This window comes from Ambystoma mexicanum, chromosome 11 (assembly GCF_040938575.1).
Source record: "Ambystoma mexicanum isolate Mex_15411 chromosome 11, UKY_AmexF1_1, whole genome shotgun sequence".
Lineage (NCBI taxonomy): Eukaryota > Metazoa > Chordata > Amphibia > Caudata > Ambystomatidae > Ambystoma > Ambystoma mexicanum.
The window spans coordinates 28190849-28207955 of NC_090934.1; the positions used below are offsets into that span (position 1 = coordinate 28190849).

The 17107-nt window shown below is 49.6% G+C and overlaps 1 protein-coding gene across 2 annotated transcripts in view; it reads right to left on the reverse strand.

Annotated features, from left to right (window-relative positions):
* NHSL3 (NHS like 3) overlaps positions 1-17107 on the reverse strand; it is a 566971-nt gene that overhangs the window by 406646 nt on the left and 143218 nt on the right. Inside the window, exon 1 of one of the 2 annotated variants that reach the window (XM_069622457.1) lies at positions 12073-12255. The exons of the other annotated variant lie outside the window; for it this stretch is intronic. Within the exon in view, the coding sequence (XP_069478558.1) occupies positions 12073-12148 (76 nt within the window). The 5' untranslated portion in view covers positions 12149-12255. Of the gene's footprint in view, positions 1-12072; positions 12256-17107 lie in introns of those variants that run through there. 2 annotated transcript variants of the gene reach the window in all.

Below are 17107 nucleotides of genomic sequence, written 5' to 3' on the forward strand. Positions count from 1 at the left end.
CGTAGGAGTAAGGGGGTAGTGCTTTGTAGTGTGGAGCTGCGCCACATGCAGACACTGCTGAGCGGCACGCACATGATGGGGTGTGTAGGGGAACGACGGTGGGGCAATAGTTACTTAAGGGCACAGTTCAGCCAATGTTTGTAGACACACCTAACAGACATTGAGGGACAATTTAGAACACCCCTTTAAGCGGTCTTCTAAGCCCCCCCTCAAAGGTTGTCAGCACCCCCCCACCCCTCAAAACGTACACCTGTGATCTCTGAAATATTTAAAATCAGGCCTTACACAGGCCTTCCTTTGCTGATGTAGCTCGATTTGGACACTTACACCCAAGCCATACCCTTGACTTGTCTCTGCCCTACCCATGAATTGTCTGGCTCGCAACTGCTACTCCTCGAATCACGCAATGGCCTTCAAGCCCCTGTACCTTCTTTATGCAAGCAGCTGAGTAGACTTTCCAAGCCGGAATTAGCAGAAGAACTCAGTGGAGAACCTTCAATAAGGAGATCGCGAAGCAACCAGGGATCTTAAGATACAGTCCACACCGGGTGAGAAAACCACAGCTTCGAATAAAAGGCTTACAAGATGGTACCGACAAGTGGCCCGTAGTAGAAGGAGAACGTCAAGCATCCGAGTAGAACAAACGCTCGGCAGATCATAATGACTAAGAATGCCCTGGACTGAATAGCCGATACAAGGACCACATAACAACCACGGATCTCAAGATACGGTTCACAACAGGTGAGAAAGCCACAGCTTTGAATAAAAGGCTTACAAGATGGTACCGTACCGACAAGTGACCCGCAGTAGAAGAACATCAACCATCCAAGAAGCACAGCCTCCAGACGATCATAATGACTAAGACTGCCCTGGACTGAATAGCCGATACAAGGACCACATAACCACGGATTTCAAGATACGATCCATAACGGGTGAGAAAGCCACAGGTTTGAAAAAAAAGGCTTACAAGATGGTACCAACGAGTGACCCGCAGTAGAAGGAGAACATCAAGCATCCGAGTAGAACAAACGCCCGGCCGATCATAATGACTAAGGATGCCCCTGACTGAATCGCCGATACAAGGACCACATAACCACGGATCTCAAGAAACGGTCCACAACGGATGAGAAAGACACAGCTTGAATAAAAGGCTTACAAGATGGTACCGACAAGTGACCCGCAGTAGAAGGATAACATCAACCATCAGTAGCACCTCTGTTTTGAGCAACCGATACGAGGACCCCAGAGGCCTCTGGGCAAAGAGCGCCTCTTTCCAAGGCAGCAAAGTTAAGAGGAGACTCTAGCTAAAAATACAATTATTTTCAGAGGGAAGGAGACTGTTCACGAGCACGGGGCCATGGACTTCACAAAAGTTCAGAATGGCCCACTTGTCTCAGGTGCATTCTGCAAAAAAGTCAATAAACCGCCGATATCTCTACATGCCCAAAGCACCCCATTTCTTACTCGCCAAGAGTCACTCATCCGTCGCTAATTGTGAGTACACATTTTGAAGCTTGGCCGTACCCATTTCCAAAGGTGCCCCAATCCCGAGTTAGCAGCGACTGGACCAGTGCTAGAACCATCCGCCAGACCTTTGAAATGGAAGTCAAGGAAAAGCAGTAGAAAGTCAAGTACCCCGGACAGACATGAACGAAATACACGCCGTCTACTGTATAATCTGCTAACCGGTGAGGTGTACCTAGAGGTGGGCCCGCTTCACTAGCATTCAGCCCATATGAAGCAGTGGGAATGAAGCAGTAGTTGAGAAGAGCGGGCAGAGGTGTGACCTCGTCACGATTTTTGGATAGGTTTCAGCCCATTTATATGAAGCAGTGGGTGAGGAGAGTGGGCAGAGGTGTGCCCGCTTCACTAGCCATGGCTAGGTTTCAGTACATTTGTATGAAGCAGCAGTTGAGAAGAGCGGGCAGAGGTGTGCCCGCGTCACGATCTTTGGATAGGTTTCAGCCCATTTATATGAAGCAGTGGGTGAGGAGAGTGGGCAGAGGTGTGCCCGCTTCACTAGCTTTGGATAGGTTTTAACCCATTAATTAATATGAAGCAGTGAGAATGAAGCAGTGGGTGAACGGGCAGAGGTGTGCCTCCGAAACTAACATTGGAGAGGTGTCAGCATATTTGTATGAAAGAGTGGGAATGAAGCAGCGGGCAGAGATGTGGCCGCGTCACTAGCTTTGGGTAGGTTTCAGCCCATTTATATGAAGCAGTGGGTGAGGAGAGTGGGCAGAGGTGTGCCTGCGTCACTAGCTTTGGAAAAATCAGAACCTGTGTTACATGCAGATTACGGTGCTGCGGCACATGGGAAACCATATGGCAATATATGGATTGGATTTATCCGTCAAGCAACAGCAGCTACCAATACAGGCATGAGGGAAGTTTCTGGCCTCTGCATTGGCTTGCCAGGCGCTGCTGTTATATGCCTTTTCATAGGTTGTGTCAGCTGTTAGCACTGGATGGTGAGGTAAGTCATCATGTGCCGAGTAACCATTATATGCAGAGACTCCTTATTTTTCTTTATAAACATCCCACTTTCTAAGGCCCCTGCGTTTCCCTGTTCCCTCACTGCCTTCCTCTCCTCTACCGGACCCTCCCTTCTACCTCGTCCTTTGTGGGACCGCCGCCGACACCACTAGGAGGCCACCTTACATCGGGGGCTGCAGCCTGCATTGTGGATAAAAGGTAGGCTCCGTTTGGAGCTAGATGGCAGCTGGTGATTCTCCCAGTTTTTTTGTATGGCGCGCACTGCCTTTCCAACTACATGTTGTTAACAGTGTGCACAGCGAGTGCGCGCCATGGGCATGACCATGCTTGCCACGATATACTTCTGCCTTTGTTCCTCTAACACCTTCTATGATGGCTGCCTGCAATCTGCTCTCCCCTCTAGACTTCCTACTACAACAGCTGCTGTGTCGTGATTGGCCATTCCACTGTTGAAAATGCCCAATCGTAACGCCGGCAGGTGACCACCGGCCTCCTCACAAGGCCCACTTTCCAAGGCCCCGGTCTGTTTCCCTGGTCGTTACCCGGATCGTGAGGTGAGCCCCCACTGGTCGCCTGTGATGATGTGTGTGCCCCCGACCCACCCCCCAGGTCGCCTGTCATGTTCTGTGTGCCCCCCTGGTCGCCTTTGATGTTTTGTGTGCCTCCCACCCCACCCCTGGTAGCAAGTGATGCTCTGTGTGCCCCCCACCCTCACTCTCGCTGTCCTCCCCCTTTTCACTCTCCTCTAAGCCATGCCCGCCTAAACAGACTTTCTGCATTTGTATGCTGCTACCGCCCTGCAACATGGGGTTAGGCAACATGTTTGTGCCACCTAAAATTACCTTATGCATTTGTATGCTGCTACCGCCCTGCAACATGGGTTAGGGAACATGTTTGTACCACCTAAAATGACCTTATGCATTTGTATGCTGCTGCCACCCTGAAACATGGGATTAGGGAACATGTTTGTGTCACCTAAAGTGACTCTCTGCATTTGTAAACTGCTGCCACCCTGAAACATGGGATTAGGGAACATGTTTGTGTCACCTAAAGTGACTCTCTGCATTTGTAAACTGCTGCCACCCTGCAACATGGGGCTTTGGCAACATGTACGTTTTTTGCAAGCTCTTATGTTACTAAGTATGCCGCCGCCCTGCAACATGGGGTTAGGCAACATGTATGTTTTGCAAGCATTTATGCAACTAAGTAAGACTTCTGTTACAGCGCCAAGATGCCCAAGGGCTGGTGTGCGCTTTATAAATGTAAATAAATAAAAATAAAATATACGTATAATAGATTCTTTTTTAATCAATTCTGCAATTACTATGTAAATGAAAGTGGAAAAAGTGATGCATTGATCCCTAAAAACCCTCCCACTTTAACACGGCAGCATTCCAGATCAACGCTGCAGGGAAACGCCTGGCCATGCGTTACGTTCTTTTAACTTTGTTTAATGAACTATTTGTTAAGAAATGGGGATTGAATTAGCACAATGTTTTACTCTTGGTAACAAGGAATACTGCTGCACTGTGTGTGAGAAACGCATGCTACAGCCCCAAAAAAGAACTTGGTAAAATGAGGTTAATTCACCACCTGTCCTTCCCAAAAGGACAATCACTGAACAACGGCATCCCACACACTGAATCTGCAGTTTCCTACACACCTTTCCAGGAAGCAGTGAGACTGATACAGGACTGTGGTAGGAACGCCCTGATGGCCAAACTGGACACTGAATCCGCTTTCAGTCTCCTACCAGTCCACCCAGATTCACAGCAATGGCTAGGCTTTACCTTCAAAAATTCATTTTATGTCGACAGATGCCTCCCCCCCATGGGTGCGCAGTGTCTTGCGCCCTATTTGAGCAGGTCAGTTTTCAATGGGTATTTAAGAAACAACTACCAGGGGCCAAGGTAGTCCATTAGCTTGACGATTTCATGGTAACAGGACCATCAGATGTAGGAGAATGCAAGAGGGCTCTGGCAGAGTTAGAAGGGATGGCCGCCCAATGGGGCATCCCCTTGGCACCAGAGAAGACAACCAAGCCATCCACCAGCATTATCTTTCTGGGAATAGAGATAGACTCTACAGAAAGTGTATGCAGAATCCCACAAACCAAAGTAGCAGAACTCATGTGGAAAATCCAAGAATTAAGCGCCAAAAACAAAGTCACAGTAAGAGAAATTCAATCACTGGCTGGCAGTCCCAACTTCGCACACAGAATCATCCCACAAGGGAAGGTATTTTCCAGAAGTGCTGACATATATCTCGAAGTGTCTATTAGGCTACCAACAACTACCCAGGGGCTCTATACATATTTGCACTTTGTGATAAATATTAACAATATGCGACTACAAGAATAATGTCTATCTAAATGAGTTGTGACTTTGTTTCCACCAAATTTGTGTTTTACTTTGAACACTGTATATCTTATTGTCACCTCGTTTATATGTGGTACCAGCCAATCTAATTACGCCTTTGACTCTTTAACGTGTATCCCTCATTACACATGCACCCGTCCCTGTGAACACTTCTCATTTTTCGTTGCTTCACACTCCCAATGTGTCCATTACCCTGCCTCTTTTCCTTTTTTCCTCCGTTCTATGAACCATGAGACGTCAAAACAACATCTAAGAAGTAGGATGTCCAGCCCCCATTAGTACCTACCCGCACACACGGTCCAAATACACAACCTAAGACGGTACGAGGGGTCACGGCCAAGCGTACAGTAGCTAGTTCCTTTACGGGTGCCATGACAACTCATAGACACCGCACAAAGTACGCATGCACAGAGACTAAAACAGAGGTTCCCTGCGCAAGCGCACTGCAAAGATAGGGTTACAGCTTTCTCTCCCTTTCCATGCGCAGAGACTACAACAGAGGTTCCCTGCACATGCGCACTGTTTAGATAGAGTTACAGCTTCTTTCCTTTTGTATGCAGCTACGCGAGCCGCCGCATCCGTAGCAGCAGCCCCCCGGCCAGATGAAACATCACAGCGCCATACACCGCAGGTGAGAGACCCATGGCAGTTAGACCATGTGGGGATCAGGAACGTCAAATTCTGACCCTATATTCCTGGCCCCACTAGCTGATCCTCACCAGCAACCAGAACACACGGGCTGTGCAATAAACGTGCGCTTTCAGTCGCACGTGTGGATTTCTCGTACTTCGCCACCTCCACTAATCAGTTGCCGTCCTATTTTTAACAGGGTAATCCAATAAATCAAAAGAACGGCCCACAGCTGTCCACAGCACCCTGTTACCGGATGTGTGACTGCCCTTCCAAATCCTGATATCTAATACCAAGGCATCGTGTATAGAGGACTGCCTCCCCGTAGAACTCAGCTCAACAGCTTCTGCAGGCTTAACACCAAGATACCCCAGGTACTGCATGGTTACTCTGTCTACTTATTTTTCACAGCAGCCAGTGTATGTTAAATCCCAACACATGACTGAGAGACACTTTTTCTGTCTCCTTGTTTCCCTTCCAGTATTTGTAGTAACCACAAAATCCACGTACAACTCTCGAATTACCAGATACCTGATGTTGGAGAGTCTAACAGTATTCCCCGCCTCCATCTCCGTGAAGCCACCTTTAGAACCCTGTATTTTTTCAGGTTAGTACCTAAGTGTCCAGCAAGCACCAGGACAACTCCATTGTTGTACCTATATTGGTCCTGATTAATGTTTAATGCATGCAGGTCAAACAACCTTCAGATTCATCTTTCTTTTTAGATGTACTCTGTAGTAAGTCTGCCCTTGAATTTTACTTAGAATCTTTTTTATTTTTTCCCTCCTTTTCTCCACACACAGGGGAGACCAAGTCGAGGCCCAAGAAGAAGGCTCATTGCCGAAACGTCACGGGGCCACATAACTTTGTGGGCTACATTCCCACAGTCCCGTCTCATAATCTGATTTGATTCCTGACGTTGACCAACGACTAGGTCCCTGTCTCCTCTAGAGCTTACAAACACCATACAGTCTTGTATATATGTTCTATTCAAGACACGAACAAACAATATTAATGGTGATTTTGTATACCACATTTGTTACACTCTTTTAGTGCATTTGTTGAATGTTTGTCACAACCATATTTGTCACTCACTCTTTTTTCCAATGCATTTGTAAAACAAAATGAATGTACTCTGATTTAAGATGCATATTATGAAATAGCATCTTCTACATATATCTTTGAAAAAACTTTAAAAGCATAAAATATGTTGTGTACCTACTAGCACTAGCAGAATAATAAAAGTATGCTATGATGCATTTCCATAAGGGTCTATCTCTTGCTCATCTTTTTAGAAAACCTATGACAGTCAGCTAAATAATATAACCACTGTCATAACTAGCATGCAAAGAAATTCAGCCTTTACCATATAGGTAAATGGGCCTAAAGTAAGTGGCAGGACGCCTCCCCACTTGTTTCAAAAAAACTGGAATTTAAGACCAAGACATGCACCAAAACCCACCTACACATCAGTTCTGGAGAGGATTCCGCGGCGCGGTCATGCGATACGGCAAGGGTCGCATCTCTGTGAACCCTGCCTACAAATGTGGAAATGATGCCTTTCAAAGAAGACCGAGCTCTCTTCAGTTGGACACAATGAAAACAGCCCGTACAAGCTCACAGTTTCGCTCGCTTATGGGGGGTGCACAAAGTCAATTGAATAAATATATCCCCCTTGCTTTCGGGGGAACCCTGTGATAGAGCCACTGGAGGTGAGGGGGAAAGCACTTACAACTCAGTCACGTACATTTATTCGGATTCGTGCATTGAAACACATGCAATAATGACACAATCCATGCAACTAAGGCAGTGGCGAGGGTGGACCTAATGATGCTCACCTCCATGCAAGGACTTGCAGGTAGCGAGAGCCCAGCAGGTAACCTGGATATACGTTTCTAGACACGCATGGGGGCCAGTGCAGAACCACCTGGTCTGGGGCCGAGGTTGCAAGGCTGCCTAAGAATGTCCCTAGGAGGGCGTACAAACGCAGGTTGATCCCAGAAGTCAACTTATTAAGCCTGAGGAACAGGAAACGGCCTGGGTAGGGGCTTGGAAGCCCAGCACAATCAGCCTATCAGGGCTGGATCGACGAGCTACCGGAGGCGGCGGACAGCACTCCCCTCCAACCCCATGGCTGAGGTGGCCTCCATCTGTGTTCCCGGCCCCTGGTTCCAATAAACAGGGGCCACGCGACAGCGGCTATCCCGTGCAGGGTCACTATAGGCTGCAGCAATATTTGGGTCCCGTTGACTCCGGCGACCTCCCGACAGCCAACATGGAGAACGGCAGTCACCAGGAGTCCGAGCTCAGCTGTCAGATGTGTGTTTATTTTGAGCTATGCTATTAGGGGGCGCTTCAGGCCCCCACTATACGCGGAAACTATTGCACTGGAGTACAGATAGGGAGAAATGGACTATGGGAAGGGACGCCACGCATGCACTGCCCATTCCCACCCAATTCCTGCCCCTCCCTGCCCAAAACACCTCCTCATGGGAACTCTGAGCTAGGTTTATTAAGCAGTACCATCAAACTGTGCATTGGCAGTGCCTGCCAGTCTTTTCTCAAAGCTGTCTAACGGGATTTAATGACTTAATTGGAGCCGTCAACGAGATACTGGTGTAATAAAAAATGTCTTAACCGGGTTTGCCTGCAGCCACTTAATTTATAAGCCATTCACTGGCGACCTGTTAAAAACAAGAATGGGCAAAGCTAACCGTTGTGGCTTGTGTAGAAGTACTAGGTGTATGCCAGGCACTGCTTTTAGATGTCCGGGTACTGACACCAGTCTGCTCCTACTACCATCAATAGCCAATTAAAGGCACCATATACTTACAGAGAGGGGAGGGGAGTGGAGACGATCTGCAAAGTTATCAATCCCTTGACTAGCAAAGGATGGAGCGTTTTAATACATATCAGCCTGTGTGTTCGATTCTTCAGTGCGTATTTTGCCCAGAGGGCAGTTAAGGTTGGCAATATTGAAATTACATTTGCAATTCGGGCCCCGACGACAGACAACAGCCGTTGCCTAAGTAAAGATAAAGAGCAAGTGGAAACACTGAAACATCTAGTGTTAAGATGTCCTAAAGCACACCAACACAGAGATAAACATCTTCAATCCTGTTTACAAGGGGCAGTAACGCTAGATGAACAGACAGTGTGGAACAGGTTAATCTCAGGAGAGACAACAAGATGGACATTAACAACGGTGAAATTAATAGAATTAGCCTTCAAAATGATCCCCCACTTACCGACAGAGGGAGCAGATCCAACAAAAACCCCAGAGGGGGGACATTGAAACACTTAAAGATGGACCTTAGATCAGACCAAACAACGACATCAACATGTCAGCGGAAGAGTTAGCCAGGGGCCAAAAGGACTGGACAATGGAACTTCTTAAAAAAACGCATGGTTCTGACCTGAGAAAAAGACCCTTGTAAAATTAAAAAAATCTTTTTGATTAAAACTCAATAAAAAAAAATTACATTTCTAACTGGTATAATATGTGGTACAGTATGATTTCTTTAAGCATTTCCTTTTCAGGGACTCTGCACTTTAGGTTTTAGGTGGAATAGAATTTGGACAATAGAATTTGGACTTATATGGGTCTATCTTAAGAGTGATATTTAGATAATTCTCTGGTAATAATGTGATGTGTTTTCCTGTTTTTTCTTCTGGTTTGTGTATGCTTAAAGTTCATTTATATCGGGGTTAATACATTGTATTGATTGTTGCAAATCTTTATATAGTTTGAGTAAGGTGGACTGGTTTCAACCAGAATCGCAATAAATAAATAATACCACTACAGCCGTGTGTCTGGGAAGTGCCTTTCCCATGCCTACACAAAAGCCCAAACTGTTTGCATTGCCAATGCTTGTTTTGTCACTGGTGCTGCCCACTGCCAATTCCACCTGCTACAAAACCACTCTAGACCACACTGTGTCCTAGGGCAAAGCGCATCCTATCACAGCCCAGGTGTCATGTCATTAAGCAGGCCCCAGAAGGCAGGAAACGTTAACCCTTTACCATAGTCCACAAGTTCGCGTTTAAAACAGTAAATAAACAAAAACAAATTGCGGGTGGACACAAAATAACCAGGGAAAACAACTGTACGATCACACACAGGCACAAACCAGCATGCACCAACCCACTGCTACACCCAACCAGAAAGAAGGGTCGGACTGGAAGGCGCCATAAGATGAGTGCAGCGCAATGACTGCAGAGCACACTGCGACGCCCGTGTGCTCCTAGGTGGGCATACAAGTCGCCTGCCATGGTTTGTGAATGCCAGATGGCCGCCCGTACATGGCCCGCCATTCATCGCCACCAGTGGCTACAGGCAAGTTAACGTTTCGTGGCCTGCTGTTGTCACTTATCGCACATAGTACATTTTAAAGGAAAGTGGGCCAATAACGGGCATAACTATTGAAAATGAAGGGTGACATTTGGGCGAGTTGGCCAAGGTGATAGAACATGAAATCATGTGCTCCTTTGGTTTATGAGCACAGCAGAGCATGCTCCTGAGACAGGGCCCGGCTGGCAGGATGGGCCAGTCTGGGCCTGCAGGCATCTTTGTCCTTCAGGGGGACAGATACCAAGGTTTTGCAGAGAGACTCAGTGGCATGCGACATTTAGAAGAGGCTCGTAAAGGAGGCATCCGGCTAGGCATCCCTTTGCAGCGATCATCGCCCTCTCACCCGAGGTGCGGGGGTGACGATCCCTGCATCTCAGTTAAAGGCATGCCTGGCGGGAGTCGGCACCACCATTAAGAAGCAAAGGGAAAGACGGAGGCTAGAAGTGCAGGCATGTTTTGGTAAAGCAGCCTAAAGCTCTTGCTTATGGGAGAGAGATTCAGGCTTTCGATACAAAACGGCCTTGGCTTCTGGTGGCCTGATCGCCTGGGGCTCCCTGGGGAGTTTAGGGAGCCCTGCCAGCGCCCTACCTCAGACTCTGCCCCGTCTGTCCATGGCCCACTTAAAGCCCAGCTACAAGGGAGGCATGCAGACACTGGACTGTGCCAGATACTGGACTGTGCCAGATACTGGACTGTGTGCCAGGACGGACCTGCCAGGCTATGCTGTCTGGCAGTCAGCGATGCTGCCAGATACTGGACTGTGTGCCAGGACGGACATGCCAGGCTAAGCTGTCAGGCAGCCAGCGATGCTGCCATATACTGGACTGTGTGCCAGGACGGACCTGCCAGGCTATGCGCTCATGGCAGACACTGGACTGTGTGCCAGGACGGACAAGCCAGGCTAGGCTCTCTGGCAGACACCGATGCCCTGCCAGATACTGGACTGTGTACCAGGACGGACATGCCAGGCTATGCTCTCTGGCAGACACCGATGCCCTGCCAGATACTGGTGTGCCAGGACGACCTGCCAGGCTATGCACTCATGGCAGACACTGGACTGTGTGCCAGGACGGACATGCCAGGCTATGCTGCCAGACACTGGACTGTGTGCCAGGACGGACATGCCAGGCTATGCTCTCTGGCAGCCAGCGAGGCTCGGGGCGCTTTCTGCAGAGCTTGCGGATCTGGCATCACCTGCTCAGCTTTGAGTCATCCCGAAAGATTGCAGCCGACAAGCCCAGGCACCAGCTGCGTGCAGGTGATTGGGGAAGACGATGAGCTGGGGGGAGTCCCGCGGAGGAAGGAAGCACTGGCCCTCCTGCCAGACCCTGCCACTCTACCCGCCTCAGCCAAGGTAGCCGTGAGATGACCCGAGAGGATACCCGCCAATGTCCAGCAGTGCACGCACTCGGGGGCAGCAGGTTTCTGCCACTTCCTTTCCATCGCAGCACCTGGGCAAACCCGTGCCACCCTTTCCCTGGGAAAAGCTACACTAGGTGCAAGGAACTCGCAGGCAGAGGACACACGACCTCCCCCCTCCTCTCCCAGGATCTGGGTTACCAGGGCCTAATGTGCCCGTCGTCCAGAGAATTTCAGAACTCCCTGAAGGTCACCCCGGCCCCTGAAATAATTCATTAACCGCTTACAGGCAGAAGCAGAGAGCGGCCAACAGGCGAATGAGGAAGTTGGGGCTCGAGGGTTTGATAGTGTGGCTCAGAGATGGGGGCAGGGGAACCAACTTGTGCATTTCCAGGGGGTACCGCTACCCAGATTTGAGGGGAGTGGCAGTCAGAAGATATTAGCACACTTAGAAACTGGTTTTTGCTGCGGGTGGCAGGGTTCCCTAGTTGGGGGCCCAGAAGGTAGAGTGAGATAGAGGTGCAGACGGACACGATCAAACGGGTGTGAGTGGAAAAAGGGCGTGGGGGGCGTGATGGGAGCGGACAGAGCCAATAGTAGTACTGGAAACGGGGGGCTGAGAATTCATTGCAGGGGCTAAGACGACGTGGGAGGGGCAGGACTAGAAACAGTTAACAGGCCTGGAAGTGGGTAGCACGGGGGGGGGCTGTAAATCTGATGCAGGGGCCCAAACTCCTCCCCGTAGCCTTTACAGAACTCGGGCTCTAGGACCGGAGCCCCGCGGGCCCCTGCTCCCCCAGGCCCAGTAATGGGGGAGGGCTCTAGAAGGGGCTCAGGTGAGCCGAGGGCACAGCTTACCTGGCTTCCTCCTCCCGAAGAACCAAAAGCCCCCCCAGGGCTCCGGGCTCCTCCTCTTGCGCTGGGCATTGCCCATGGTGGGGGGGGGGGGCTCTCACATGGCGCGGGGGGCAGCGCCTGCACTACCTGGGCCCGAGCGGCTCGGCAGCAACAACCTGTGAGCTCCCCCAGTGCGCCCCGCCCAGTGTGGGCGGGGCCAAGGCGGGGCACCATGCTAACAGGGCGGGGTCGAAGGCCACGCCTGCAACACCTCCAAGCTATAGGGACACGCCCCCCAACCAGTCTACGCAAGAGCGGTCCCCGACAAGGGGGCGGGGTCTGAAGCAACAGAGACACGCCCCCATCCAGCAGCCGCAAGCGGAGACCCGTCCCTGCGGAGGGGCGGGGTCTGAAGCAGCGGGAACACGACCCCATCCAGCAGCAGCAAGCGGAGAGATGCAGAGGGGCGGGGTCTGAAGCAGCGCACACACGCCCCCATCCAGCAGCAGCAAGCGGAGACCTGTCCCTGCGGAGGGGCGGGGTCTGAAGCAGCGGGAACACGACCCCATCCAGCAGCCGCAAGCGGAGACCTGTCCCTGCGGAGGGGCGGGGTCTGAAGCAGCGCACACACGCCCCCATCCTGCAGCAGCAAGCGGAGAGCTGCTGTCCCTGCGGAGGGGGCGTGTCCCCCGGCGTCAGGTAGAAGAGTGACAGCGTGGGGGCGGGGCTCCGCCAGTGGCACGCCTCGGTGGTGCTGCAGGTTAGAGATGTACACACACCACTTGTCCTGATAGAGTAGAGGAACCTCGGCAGAGGCCTGGTGGGGACAACTGGCTCACTTTCATTTTCTTGGGACTAAAGGCACACGCTTTTGCTTCAGTAACGTTCTGAACACGCCAGGGGGAGGGGGCAGTGCTGTACATGGGATCACAATAACATGAAGTGCAGGTGGCAGGGTGCAAGAGTAAGTGTATAAGACCCAAGTGCAAGGGTTGCCGGGAGGCAGTGCGCGTGTGCAACTGGGTGGGTAAGGACCTGGCCGAAATCAGAGGGTAGCCAGGTGACCAGTGCAGAATCAATACAAGTAGAGCAGCCAACAGGTGGCAAGTGCGAGTGTTAAAAGTGCAGACAACAGATGTCAATAAGTGCAGGAAATGGACTGTAGGGTTACAGATACAGACCACAGTGCAGGGGATGCCAGGAGGCAGTGCAGGTGTGCAAATGGATGGACAGGGACCTGGGCCCAAGTTCAGAGGGTAGCCTGGTGACCAGTGCAGTATCAGGAATTCAGCAGGGGAGAGGAAGAGAGAAGGCAGAAGCAAAGAGGAAGGTTTTGAGGTGCTTCCAGAACCGGAGATGGTTCTCCTCGAGTTTCAGAGAGGCAAGGAGGCTGTTCCAGAGGGAGGACCCAGCTGAAGAAAGATCTACCACCAGCTCGTTTCTTGGAGAAGTGACTGACCCTGAGGGAGTTGGAGGAGCAAAGAGCTCGAGTATGAAGGTATTTACGAAGAGAGAGTTGGAGGTATTGAGAACCCAGGCCCCAGGCGGCCTTGTGGACAATGCAGAGGGTCTTGAACTTAATCCTTGCAGCCACTGGGAGCCAATGCAGAGATTTCAGTGCTGGAGAGATACGATCCCAGGGCTTGAGGTCAAGGACAAGTCTCACAGTCCTGTTCTGGATGAGTTGCACAGGGCAGAGAGTAGAAGCAGGCAGATTTAAAAAGAGGCTGTTGCAATAGTCCAGCCTATAGAGAACCAGAGCTTTGGAGACTGAGAGCTTCTGGGGGAAGGAGAGGAAAGGAAGAATACCTCTGAGGAGGTGATGCTGGTAGTGTGACTTCTTACAGATGTCAGAGATGTGAGGAGAAAAGGAGTGTGTGGAGTCGAAGAAGACCCCGAGGTTCTTAGCCTCACAAGTGGGAGCAGGAAGAGGGCCAAGGGAGGCCAGCCAGAGAGTGACAGGAAAGGAGAATGCAGGTGTGCCGTTGAGGAGAATCTCAGTCTTACTGGCATTAAGGCAGAGATCGTTGGCGGCTCACCACTCCTGGATAGCAGACAGACAGTAGGAGATAAGAGAAGGAGTGGAGATGGCAGCAGGGAGCCTGAAAACGAGCCGAGTGTCATCCGCATAGCACTGAAAGTTGGAGCAGAGAACGGCAATGCAGTGGGCGAGAGGTGCCAGGTATTGGTTGAACAGCCAGGGAGAGCGGTTAGACCCCTTGGGAACACCACAGGTAGAGGTGGTTTTACATCCTCCACCAAAGCAGTGGTGTCTCCAGGAATCAAATGTAAGGGGGCACAGAGGGGGCCACAGACAAAAGTAGGGGACAATGTGTATGCGTTCCCCAAATTGACGCAGGCAAAGTAGTCCAAAGGGCCAGCGGGAGGTAACAATCATGCATTTATACAGCAAGCAATTCTGTTGGACACATGTATATATCTTGTTAACGATATTGTCTCATCCTATATCCATATTGAAAATATATATCCATGTATCTCCAAAACTCGATATATATCGCCCAGTCCTACTCTGACTCTCTAAAGACAAATACCCCCTCGCAGAATCAGGCGCTGCGGGGGGGCACAGGGGTGGGGAGGGGCCTTAATGACAGCTTATCATGGGAGCGATTTACCAGTGATGGCCCATTTAAGAGACCATTCTTTTGGACAAGACGTTCTTAATGTTTCTGTGTTAAGAAATGCTATGGGTCATTTTTATTCTAAAAGCACACACACAGCACCAGTTAAGTTCACTCCTGGTTTTGGGCCTTCATGAGCAATTTGTTCAGATGTTGCTTGTGGTCATCGGCTGGTAATGGAAAACTGCCATTTTATGCACTTTGAAATGGTACAGTGTCCATATTGTGTCCCGATCGCATCTGCTGTAAGGGGCAAAGTGTGCCAATAATACCCACGGTTCGCAATGCCTTTTTGTGCATCTCGCATCTGGCTGCAAGTGCTTTTCTGGTAGTCTGTACAGTTCGCAATAGGGGCTGTGGGTTCCTTTCTCAGCAGTGTCATTGTGTGGACATTTTATAGGGCAAATGAAGCAAGAGCACTGAGAATATCCAGAGGGGATGTGAACTAGAGGAGCACAGTCTGCGTCAGTGTGCACGCTATAGCAGCGATCAACCACACCTCCAATAGTTGCAAGCAATTTAGTCAGACCAACAACATAAGACAAAAAACAAGTGTCCTCGCCTCAATAACGGCACTTGGAGCTGCACTTCGCATGGCACACTTTGTGCAGCACCAAAACCTTAATGAAGTAAGCCCTCCTCCGCAGGTGCAAGCAATTCAGTCAGACCAACACAGGGAGTTACGGATAAAGTGTCTGCTCCACAGTAACTGCAATTGGCTTTGCAGTTCGTGCTCCAATATATATAGAATTAGCAATCTAATTGTCCAACACAATTAATCTTTATTTTAAAATGGATTAACTTATTAACATAACATCGCTGTGTGAGAAACACAGAAATGGTTTCCTTTTTTGTAGCACTTCACATTGTCACATCTCACAGGACAAGCTACTGCCCTTGTCAATCAATGACGAGTAGCAGATGTCCTCATGACACCATTTTCTGTTGCTGTATACCTTAACAAATAACATGAATAACATCCAGAGGAGATTTTGTGTATGAATTGGTGGATTTGTGTGACAGCTGGGGAAAGGAGGACAGCATATTAGATCACCGAGCCCCCTGCTTCCCTCAGCAAAGCTGGAAGCTCGGCCCGAGAAACTGGCAGCACTGCAGAGAGAGTAGCCCAAGGGGTGGGCACAAGAGGGGTCATGGGATTTTAGAGGAGGGGCCCGTGCCCCCCCTGGACCCACCCTAGCAACGCCACTGCAGGTGTCCAGTTAAAGTACAGAATTCAAAAGGATTGAATGCCAAAGGTGAGAGTCAATTTGACTGAAAACAAAAGGGTCGAATGTTTTTTTTGTTAAATAGGTTTTTTTTGGGTTTCCGTTTTTGGAAAAAAAAGTAGTTTTTACCACAAAAAAGGGGGCTTGGGGGAACCTCCCCCACCCCCCAAAAAAAATGTAAAAACAAAAAAAATTCGACCTTTTGGTTTTTGGTCCTTTTGATTCGACCCTTTGGTAATTCGATCCCTTGTATTCGAAACTTTGACCTACAACCGCCACTGCACCAGACTGTGAACAATCTAACAGTGACGACTGATTTCTGCGGACAGACGTTTTGTTCTCCATTTGGTGCTTTTTCCTCCAGCTAGTGGTTGTGCATTACGATCCCACTGCGTACAGATGTGTCTAGTACAGAAGCAGAGTTTGGTGGGCGGGTCAACCATTTTACGTGTCCAGAAGGATGGAAGAGCGGGCAGACCACTCTACCCTGACAAACTCCCATAGACCTCTAAGAAAACATTTGGATGTAAATATTACAAGAGTTACTGCTGAGGGGAACCCCGCCTCTTGGTGTGCCCTTTTCTCTGAAAATTTAGCGAGTACCAAAGACAGGGGCCAGTTCACTGTAGGTTGTGTGGCGAGTTGGAAGAAAGATTCCGACACGCTGATGTCATTCTAGGTTATACAGAGGATCAGAAGGACACATACACTGTAAAGGCATGTACTTACTGGGCCGTTTATTTAATGTAAAATAAGGCCTCTCTCCCTATAACTATGGGGTATTCCCGGTCTATCTTTCTAACAAAGGTGCTCGTCAGTCTGGATGAATGTCCAAAAACAAATCTGTCCTCTGGCAAAATCCAAGCTATCTGACCCTACCACTATTATCAATAACTAAGGTCATAAGGACTCCCTTCTCTTGTTGCTTGTGTTTTCTCATACGTTTCTTCTCACTCCCTTGCTCCTTTCAGTAGACTATATGCAAATAGTCCCTTGCCCTCCACTGTATCAAGTTCTGCAGTTCTTTTAAGGGACTGGTGTTTCGCTGGTCCTTATTCTTCCTGGTCAGCTTAAGTCTATATAGGTTCCTTTTCTCCCCATTGCAGGGTTCCTGAATCTCTATTACACTCTTCTTCTCTCTTTTATAGTATCTCAAGTTCCCATTACATTTCTCCACTCCCAGGGCGCCGT